At 32.1% G+C, this 11,078-nt stretch overlaps 1 protein-coding gene across 1 annotated transcript; it reads left to right on the top strand.

Moving 5' to 3' along the window:
* The first annotated feature begins 233 nt into the window (after positions 1–233).
* Positions 234–2,451, top strand: LOC127076301 (vacuolar protein sorting-associated protein 2 homolog 1). The gene is made up of 5 exons (XM_051017917.1): positions 234–400; positions 615–745; positions 846–950; positions 1,428–1,688; positions 2,114–2,451. The coding sequence occupies exons 1-5, from the start codon at positions 364–366 to the stop codon at positions 2,252–2,254; spliced, it is 675 nt and encodes a 224-aa protein (XP_050873874.1). The 5' UTR covers positions 234–363; the 3' UTR covers positions 2,255–2,451.
* The last annotated feature ends 8,627 nt before the right edge of the window (positions 2,452–11,078 follow it).

Genomic DNA, 11,078 nt, shown 5'->3' with positions numbered 1-11,078 from the left:
TTGAACAAACGGAATCCGTTTTTCCACTATTGTTCCTTACAAATTTGCCGATACATAAGTCATCAATTTAAAAAAAACTTGTGATTAATTTGTGTAGATATCGTGTCATTAAATTTTGACTTAAATTAAAATGAAGACTAAAATCTTTTTAAAAAATAGAGATAGAAAAACTAAATTTAAAAATGAAACGATAAAAACTATACCAAAGTTACCATAAACCCTTAAAATATTAGATTAATTTTAAGACTAGGATAATAACATAACCAAAATAGTAAATTGAGTGAGAAGGAGCGTAGAGTTATTGCAAACAAAATTGAAATTTCAGTGCAGAAAGAAGGGGAAAATCAAAAACTGTGAGGCAATATGAGTTTTCTGTTCGGCAGTAGAAAGACTCCCGCTGGTAATTCTCCCCCCTTTCCTTTTCATATTCCGATTTTCACTTTTAAACAAATGCCTAATTTTCGTTCTGATTGTTCATATTGATTGAATTCTAAAAAAAACAATAATTTAATACTGGGTTGATTTTTATTTAGCGTTCCAGTTTGTAAAAATTGTGTCTTTGATTAGAAACTGGGTTATTTCGTTAATGGGTCGTTTTTTTGCGATGATAACAGAGCTTTTGAGGGAAAATAAAAGGATGCTAGATAAGTCTATTAGAGAAATTGAAAGGGAAAGACAAGGTTTGCAGTCTCAAGAAAAGAAATTGATTGCAGATATTAAGAAGAGTGCCAAACAAGGACAGATGGTAGGTTTAGTGTAGTAGGGTGGTGCTGTTTGAATAGGTATATAATGTATTTGGTTTGGTTTGGTTTCAGTAGTTTCTGAGTTTGGGTTCAATTTGTTAGGGTGCTGTGAGGGTTATGGCCAAGGATCTTATCAGAACTCGTCATCAGATTGAAAAGTTTTACAAGCTAAAATCGCAACTTCAGGGTGTTTCTTTGAGAATTCAGGTTTGTTTTGCAAAACATTGTGTTTTCTTTGTAGGTCATCATCGCTTAACTTCCGACAATCTCTTCATGCTTAGTGAACTATTAGGAAGTTAGCAGATAAGTTGAATGAGATAACGTCTTTAATGTTTGTACTACTGTGATGCATATATACTTTGTAGCACCGACACTTATGATTGAACTTGAAGGCGTGTTAGTCAGGTGTCCAGCATGTGTCAGTATCCGATAGTGACTCGTGATTATATTCAATTAACTCGATTTCTTAAACTATTACCAATGTCAATGCGTTAGTGTCGTGTCTGGTATCTGTGTCTGTTTCAGTGCTTCATTGCATTTACTATTGTCATGATCATTCATACTATGGTAATTCCATATGCATACTGCAAGAATCTTGTTTGATTTATGATTTATAATCTGTAATCGGTTAGATTGATTGATTTATTATAGCTTTTAAAACTGACTTTTTGAGATCAATTGTAGACACTGAAATCTACTCAAGCGATGGGGGAAGCTATGAAAGGAGTGACTAAAGCGATGGGTCAAATGAATAGGCAGATGAATATGCCTTCATTACAGAAGATAATGCAAGAGTTTGAAATGCAGAATGAGAAGATGGAACTGGTTTCTGAGGTGATGGGAGATGCAATTGATGATGCTTTAGAAGGTGACGAAGAAGAGGAAGAGACAGATGATCTTGTGAATCAGGTTCTTGATGAGATTGGAATCGATATCAACTCTGAGGTAAGTTGTAATCATTCTAATTACAAGAAGAAGAAAAAAAGTTATTAATAGACTAAGACCCTGTTCGGATAAACAATTTAATTAAGTGTTTACCATATAAGGGCTTATGTATTAGGTATTTCTATAACAAAAGATAAAATGAGTAAAATTGTTCATATAATTTATAAGCTGTTTTCATAAGCTATCATGGAGAGCTTATAAAAAATAAGCTAAAACCTGTTTATAGATATATCAGAAGTTGTTTTTATAAACTTAAATCTCAAACACTCTTACACGCGTTTATGCTTACGCTATGTTAGTAGATAAATTCAAATAAGTCGATTCAAATAGACCCTAAAGTGAAAGATGGTTCCCCTAGCTTGGGAAGAAGCCATAACAAGAAACAATGGATAATGATGTAACATATTTCTTTGTTCAACATGCAGCTTTTGAATACACCTGCATCAACCTCAGTGGCTGCACCAGCGGCAAAGAACAGGGTTGCTCAGGCTGAACCAACCGGAAACGACGATGGTGGAATAGACGATGATCTACAAGCTAGGTTAGATAACCTGAGAAAAATGTGATATATATGCACGAGTATTTGGATTAGCGTTTCAAAGAAGCATGAAAATAGTGATTGTCTATAAAGTCAGGATATGTTTTAGTCACATTGTAGTTTTCGGGTTTGGAGCTATCTTATTTATAGAGAGTAAAGATAAATGTTACACTTTGAATCTCTTGAATATAAATTGAAAGAAATTTTTAATTTGCCACGGCACAATTTCTATGATCCAATAGAAACAAACACCGATCATAAATGACTTCATTATAGGAAGTTTTAATTAAATCTTCGAAACATACATGAGGAACAATGAAAAAATTTCCAGTTTAGGAAAGAAGCTAGCTATGTCAGTAATCAGTTGCGCAATGAACCATGATATTCTCAAATTCTAGACTCAACAATGTCCACAATCATCTGTTCATTTGCCACTGCACAATTTGGCAAAGTTGTTTGGTCAATCTGCGAGCGACACAGCGGACAGCCAGAACAAGAACTAAGCCATTTATCGATGCAAGTTGTATGAAACATGTGCTTGCAAGTGTGAAGCTTGCGAACGCTTTCGTCTTCTCGAAAGACTGTTAAACAGATAACACATTCAGTCTGGTTTATGCCATCTGCAACATCATCACCTTCCTTGTACATGAATGTGATTGAATGTGACTCTAAACTCATGCAAGCAGAAAGTTTCTCATCGAAAGTTATGCCCCTTGTAGGAAGAGTTGATTCATGATTGGTAATCTTGCACCATCCTAACATTGTGAGACAGAAAAATATAAAAGCAATTACTGGTACTCCAATGATTAGAATCCCGATGGGGAGATACATTTGTTGAGAAGATGAAAATGCCATGAAAATGAAAAGGGTATCTGTAAAATTACTTATAGAGCTCTTTCCATTTTATAGCTGAAGATTACTATGAGCACAAGAAGAAAGAATTCGGTCACAACAAAGTTGGAGCAGAGTGTATACTTTAGGAATGAATATATCAGCCGTTTTGTGTTGTTTTGGAAATGAATGTAACTGGTATTTTGTGATAAATTAATTAATCAAAAATAAATAAATTGTGATCAATAAAATAACATGTCCTCCTTTGCCATTCAAAAAAAAAGTCATACTTTCTCCTTCTAGCTTTGTTTGCAGCCGCACAAGGTATCTTTGTGTATGATGAAGGCTCTTCTGTCTTTCCTTTTTGGTGATAATTCCTAAATTCCTTTGATATTACATTGGTGGCATCTAATGAATATTAGAGAAAAACTTCTATCTTTTCTTTTCTCTTTTGACATAGATACTAGTATCTAAAATATTTTAAAGAACTTTGTTTTTTATATGTATATACAATTTAACTTGTACAGTGTCATCTCATTTTGTCTTGTTCTTAATTGTAAAATTTATATCTTTGTAAGAGATGGAGTGGAATTGAAGAAATAGAAAAAGGAATAGATTTTATTTTTGTGAAGTATGTCTTAAAATCTTAAGTGATAAAAAGAAATAAAATTTATTTTGAGATTTTAGAAATCAGAAAGTCGGAGAAAAAATAGTTAGGAGGGTCACATAAGACATCGAAATAGTAGGTAGGTGTTTTGGCGGCGGTTTGCGGTAAAATTCTGATGAGTGTCGGAGCTACGGTAAGCTGTAACGAATGCGAGTTTGGTAGTCGGTGGCGGAGGTGAGTCTGGTCACTGGCGAGCGGAGCTGCGCGGCGGACTGGTTTGGTCGTCTCCAACGGGTGATTCGAGTCTCTCGAACATTGAATCTGGTTCAAGTAGTTTTTGTGAATCGGACTTGGTTATTTCGGTTTGTGAATCACTTTGTTAATAAGTTGAGTTTTGGACTCGTTAAGTATTTGTTGGATTTCAATGGTTATAAATATGTATCTTTGTCATTCTTGTCTTTACAATCTTCAGAACTTTAAGAGCTAAAGACATAGATAAAGGTTTGGAAGTTCTAATGGTAATCTTAATGAAGCAATGAGAATTCTTAAGAGTTGTGGAATCATGTTTTGCAGGTTATTTAAAGAAGTGATAAAAGCCAGAGACAATCATGATGGATGACAACTTGGATACAACTTGGTGGAACCTTTGATGAAACCTAAAGAGTCAAGTCACACAAGTATGACAAACGACCAAAGATGCAAACAAACGAATAAGGGTTTGATGAACACTGCAAACATTCTTTGATGGTGACATTCAACGTGAAGTTATCTTAAGCTACATCTCCAAGAATACTCAACCAAATGATTATATGATTGGTTTATTCGGAAAGTCTTGAAGTTTCAAAGCGTGAAATCTCGCTCAGTCGCGTCTGAGTGAACTATGTTTTGTAAAAGCACAAGGGAATTCTCGTAAAGTAGTATGGCTAAATCACACACACTTAAACCTATTTTAAAAGCCCTTATTTCTCAAAGTAAATAATCAAAAATCATGTTGGAGCATAACCATTTGAGTTAGGAACTGTCATAATGCTTTGGAATTTTTTTTGAACTATCCAAACGATTGGAACATTTACCCAATTGATTGGGTCAATGCAAACACTGTCCATAATAGATTGTGATAATGTCTTAATGAAGATCAACATCTTTATGTCCATTCTTTCTTTTTTGAGGGTTTGTAGTCAATTATTTGAGGCTTCCAATCGAGTGGACTTAGAAGCCAATCGATTGGAACATTTATTTTGGCCCATGGACATTTTCTTTCTTGCACCAACCTCTAACCTATGAATAGAGGTCTCTCCCTTCACATTTTCATATCTGATATGTGAGCTCTCTCTCTCTCTCTCTCTCTCTCTCTCTCTCCTCTCTCTCTCTCTCTCTCTCTCTCTCTCTCTCTCTCTCTCTCTCTCGCTCTCTCTCTCTCTCTCTCTCTCTCTCTCTCTCTCTCTCTCTCTCTCTCTCTCTCTCTCTCTCTCTCTCTCTCTCTCTCTCTCTCTCTCTCTCTCTCTCTCTCTCTCTCTCTCTCTCTCTCTCTCTCTCTCTCTCTCTCTCTCTCTCTCTCTCTCTCTCTCTCCTCTCTCTCTCTCTCTCTCTCTCTCCTCTCTCTCTCTCTCTCTCTCTCTCTCTATATATATATATATAATATTATAATATATATATATATATATATATATATATAATATATATTATATATATATATATATATATATATATATATATATATATATATATATATTATATATATATATATATATATATATATATATATATATATATATATATATATATATATAATATATATATATATATATATATATATATATATATTATATATATATATATATATATATATATATATATATATATATATATATATATATATATATATATATCTTTCTCCCACTATCCATATCCCTCTCTCTCTCTCAAATATTTAATAATTTCTCTCATTTTAATTTAGTCGTAGTGTTTTGAGAAAGTCATTATGTTTAAATGAGATTGTTTGTATTTTGGAAAAGGGTGTTACTATAAATTCACCAAGGAATGTTTTTCTCTTGTTTGAATAATTTATCCTTAAGGAATTGTTTGTGTGGATTCAAAGTTAAACTCATTAAAAAGTTTTGTTTGGGGATTTAGTTTCTTAAGTCGCTATTTCAGTTTCTAAGATGAGCATGCTGAAAAATTTACTTTTGTATTTCTCTCTCTTCTATTTCTTTTTCACTATTCCCTTCTATCCTTTTTAATTATAATTTTTACTTTTTAAATAATAATTTTTATTTTATCTATAATACTCTTAATAGTTTATTACATTTATTTTACTTTTTTTTTATATAATAATTATTTAGAGATAATTTTGACAAAAATATAATTAATATTACCTTAAATTTTATCAATGACAAATTAAAAAAGAATAATTTTTTTAAAAAAAAATGCCGGAGAGAACTAAAGTTAGAATAGTCCTAAGAGTGATTAGTGCACTGATTGGTAGAAGGTTTTGGTGTAGGATACACTCATAGTAAGAGCTTGCCTAAAAGCCTAAAGAATCTTACAAAGCTGAGACATCTAGACTTGCATCATTGCAGAGAGCTTCAAACACTACTAGAGCTTCCTCCATCAATCGAAATACTAGAGAATGTAGCTCTGCATTCAACTGCTAGTGAACGACTTAAGGAAAAGACGAAAAGGGTTATCTTCTGGAATTGCCTTAAACTAAATGAACCTTCTATTCAAGTGAAACAAAAGTTTATATGCTTCAATATTTTTGAATATTTTAAAACAAGTTGAATGGAATGTATAGGGATGGGTATAGGAGAAAATAACAAGACAAAAATATGTAAGAAAAGAGAATTACGAGAGAAATAGAGGAAATTTAGTATTTATTAGTGCAAAAGAAAATATTAGAAATAGAAGAGAAAGAGATCCGTCTAATTAGTATAAATTTAATTGATTAATTGAAATAAGTTATTTGATTTGATTTATCTATATGATAATTTGATATTGTTAAACTACGATTTTAAATTACTATAACTTGTTTAATTTAATTTATATTTTAATAATTTATAAATTAGTGTAGTACAATATTACGAGAAAAAAACAGTTTCACTCATTTGTATATGTTGAAAAATAAAAATAAATATATTTTTTTATTATAGAAAAATAAATGTATTATCTACTATAGAAAAAAAAAAGACTAAACATTTTGGTTAATAGTATTGTTTTCCCTTTCATATGGCTGAACTTTAAAAAACTCTTTAAAAACGAATTTAGATTTCATCCTTAATATTTCAAAATATATTTGTTTTGGTCTCTATCCTAATCTATGATGTGATATATTTTTTTTGAATTAAATATATGTCACCCTTGTAATATTAGTGACTTTCAATTTATCCCTTGTAAGATTCTTTTCTAAATTCCTCCTTATAATGTATAGATTTCGTGTGTATGGCCCATTCGATGACTATTTTAATCTGATGTGGTTGTATTTGGATGGTCTATGTGCCATTTTTTTTAATTATATTTATTATGACATGTATGTAAAGTTGCAAGTCATCGATTTCCATATTCACTTCCATTGTTTTCATGCTCATTTTCTCAGAAACCCTAAAACATCGTCGTCTTTGTTTTAGTTTTCTCATTATCGTTTTCGTTACACATATTTCATCTTGTCTTCCACCATCATCTTCTTCATCGATCCTTTGAAAAAAATGGGTGGACGCAAAACATCATTGGTTGTCGTTTCAAGTGGTTCGAATTCGAATTTATCCAGATGTGAATGTGATCAAGCAATGAAGATGTGGGTCGCAAACACAATTGAAATCCCCAATAAAGAATTCAAAAGATGTTGAAATGTTGGGGTAATATAGTTTTAGTTTCTTGTATTCATTTTTTTCTGGTCCGATTTTGTCTGTAACTTTTGTTTTTTGGGGGTAGAGTGTTGAAAGTTGTGACATATTTGTCTATGATGATGAAATTGGGCATGGTCAGTTTCGGGTAGGAGTGAAAATCAAAAGATCCAAACAAGTTGCAATAATTATGATATGATAATGGCTTATTTGAGAAATTTTTGGCAGGAATTTGGCAAGGAGTATGGGGTAAAAGTCAGTTCAAAGAAGCATAAAAAGACAAAGAAGAAGTTTCAAATTGAGAAGAACAAAAGTAATAGTTTAATGACTACACTTATGATGTTTTGGATTATGTTTTCCATTGTCTACAAGTTAATGTAATATGTAGTTTAATGGTTGCACTAATTGAGTATTCTTCAATTAAGGATTTTGTTTTAACCGTTCATGTAATATTTGATGTATGAAATTGCAAGTTTAGTAATTAAATATTTGATTTTTTGTTCATTCCAAATTTGAGTTAAAGTGAAATATTTGGTATTGGTAATAAAAGCATATAAAGTGCATAATTTATTACAAATTGGCACATAAAGGGCATAAGTCATTACAATATGGCACACAAAGTGCATAATGCATGAGCTGATTCAAAACAGAAAATTACAATTGGACATCATTAATTCTAAACATAAAACTACTTAGAAGGCTTATTTGACTTCTTGTTACAAAATTTCTTTAACTTTTGGGAATCAATTTTTCTTGTGTCAAAGTACCTGCCTCGTTCTCTATCAAATCCATAGGTTGGTCAGAATTTGAACCGGGACTTATAATTGGTTTTTAAAACCATTTGAGCGTCAATCTTTCACTTGCCCTTTTTCTCATCTTAACAACAACTTTCTGCACCTTAGCTTTACCCTTATTTGTTCTAGCATATGTGTTAATGTCATGTATTATAGCCATAACTTCATCAGGTATATAATCAAACAAATTCCGAGTTGGTTCAACTTGACTTGCATCAATGAGACTTGGTTCAACTTGACTTGCATCAATGAGACTTGGTTCAACTTCAACCTGACTCACATTAGTTTGACCTGGTTCTGCATCATCTTGACCTGGTTCTGCAACATTGTGGCCTAGTTATGCATCATCTTGACTTGGTCTTACATTAATTTGGCCTCCTTTGGGTTTCCTCTAAAACAAAACAAAAAGTTGACAGATTATGAGTAGTACATAAATGACACATCATGTACATAATTAGATTATGAGTATCAGTTACCTTTATTTCCAAGTCATTTGTATTTTGAGTAGTGCTCTTGCATGATAATGCATTGTGACCAAATTTATCACATTTGATACATTTATAAGACATATCAGGTTTTCTTCTCCTAGCACCATCCTCACCATATTCCCTAATCCTAACATTTAGGTTGCATGTCCTAGCCATTTATAGGACTCACAAAAAAAACCATAACATAGGGTCTAATTTTGTCTTGAATAACTCAATGCAGCAACAATATGCCTACAAGGAATACAAACAAATTCCCATAAATTACAGCTACATGATCTTTTGGTAATGTTAATAATAATTCCTCGTGTGTTAAATGAATGTGTAACCTAGAATTATTCAGCAATATACCAAGTTAGTGTCTAATGAACACTCATAAATGCATCATTATCTAGCATCTTCCTAGGCATTGACATAACTCTATGTTTCCGCTTCTCGGGTTTGATGGCATATGTTTCTAACCTATTCATAAGGTACTTTCTAATTCACTCACAAATGGTTAATATAGGCTTGTCCCTAACAACTAAAGTTATGGCATTAAATGACTCAATAATATTATTCATTAACACATCACATTTAGGGTAAAAGCTAAATGCATGCTTACACCAACATTTAGTAGTAACTACCATTAGCCAATTTGAATCCTTGACATCCACTTATTTTAGTTCATTCATCTTTTGCAACCAACCTTGATAATAAGTTGCCTTGGCAGCTCCCATCGTCAAATCCCTTATAAATGTGCGACCTCCAAAGACATAACATATGCTAAATTCTTTCAAACATTTCTTCAAAAATAGCCACCAATCCATGTAAAAAACAAACAAATTCAACATATTCAATGAAATGAATTGTAAACATGAAGAAATAAACTTTGCTTAACTACATACGTTTTGTTGATCTGAAATGAAGACATATATTCTATACTGCCTAACATCTTCCATTATTAACTGTAAAAACCACCTCTAACTTTCCTTTATTTCACTTTCAACAATACCCAAAGTCAATGGGAAATATTGGTCATTGGTCCCTACCCACAAAAATTAGAAGTTTTCCACCATATTTTGTCTTCAAATGGAAGCCAACAACTCCAATAAATGGTCTACATCCATTTATGAAACCCTTCTTACAACCATCAAAACAAAAGTATAATGCTCCCAACCTTGGTTGTATTAATGGGCTTGACATGTCAATATTGATCTTAACAACATTCCCAATATTAACCCTTGTTAACTCAACAATATACCTCCATAAATTTGCATATTTCTTATCAGCATCTCCTTCAATAACCTTCTTTATAATCAACTTTGTCTTCCATGCTCTAGAAACAGTAATTCCCATAGAGTAATTTTGTCTCATATCTTGCATAATATCACAAATTCTCACTCTCTCAGAAGTTTGCATTTTCTTCACTATTGCCTTGGTCACTCACTTTGAGTTTACATATCTATTATTTAAAACTCTAACACATGTATGAGTATCCACCAATGTCTTTATAGAATAAGTATACTTATGGCCCACTTTAGTGCATATAACTAAAAAACCACATTTATCCTTGCATTCTACCTTTACCTTATAACTCTCATTTTTCATAAAGGTAATTTCCCTACCATTTAATATTGACCACTCACGAATTGCATCTCTAAAATCGGCAAGAAAATTAAATTCCATACCCCACTTAAACTTGTAGTCCCTATTGAGCTTATTTTTCCTAAACTTTTCAAACTTAGGCCATTTATCTTCATCAAATTTATCTAGATTTGAGTATTCAAGTTCATCACCAACATGTTCATCATCTTCAATTTTCTTGTTGGAACTATATAAAAATCCTACGACTATGGTGCACTTATTTATGGGTAGATTAACATCAATTCCATCAAATCCATATGTAATAGTAGTAGTTCTCTCATCCTCACTATCATCAAAGCCTTCAACACCCTTGTCATCAAATCCTTCCATATTTATCATCTCAATAATGAACTTAGGTGACTTTACTTTCAGTTCTATGTCATTCACATCATGTTCCAGATAAACATCACCATCAACTTGAGTTGCACAAGTATATACAACAAAATCGTATGCATCATCATCCTTACTTAGCTGGAAAAAAAATTCATTTACTTCAAGAATTTTCATCCAAGCCTTATAACTTCCTTCTTTACAACCCCACCCCTTCACCAACTTATGAATTTTAAACATTGTCCATTTCCCAATATGTTGCATAGAAAATATATTATGCACACCACCTATGTATAATATATCTTTCTCATTGACCCTTACAAATTCACCTCCATGGTGA

The sequence above is a fragment of the Lathyrus oleraceus genome, chromosome 4 (genome assembly GCF_024323335.1).
Source record: "Lathyrus oleraceus cultivar Zhongwan6 chromosome 4, CAAS_Psat_ZW6_1.0, whole genome shotgun sequence".
Lineage (NCBI taxonomy): Eukaryota > Viridiplantae > Streptophyta > Magnoliopsida > Fabales > Fabaceae > Lathyrus > Lathyrus oleraceus.
The sequence above is the reverse complement of the archived record's forward strand: the minus strand, read 5'-3'. Positions and strand labels throughout refer to the sequence as shown.

What these genes read in the sequence shown, in the direction of transcription:
- LOC127076301 (XM_051017917.1), top strand. Translation starts at nt 364, where the DNA reads ATGAGTTTTCTGTTCGGCAGTAGAAAGACTCCCGCTG. An exon ending in GTGCCAAACAAGGACAGATG is followed by an intron (nt 746 to 845) that starts GTAGGTTTAGTG and finishes TCAATTTGTTAG; the next exon opens with GGTGCTGTGAGGGTTATGGC. An exon ending in GAATCGATATCAACTCTGAG is followed by an intron (nt 1,689 to 2,113) that starts GTAAGTTGTAAT and finishes TTCAACATGCAG; the next exon opens with CTTTTGAATACACCTGCATC.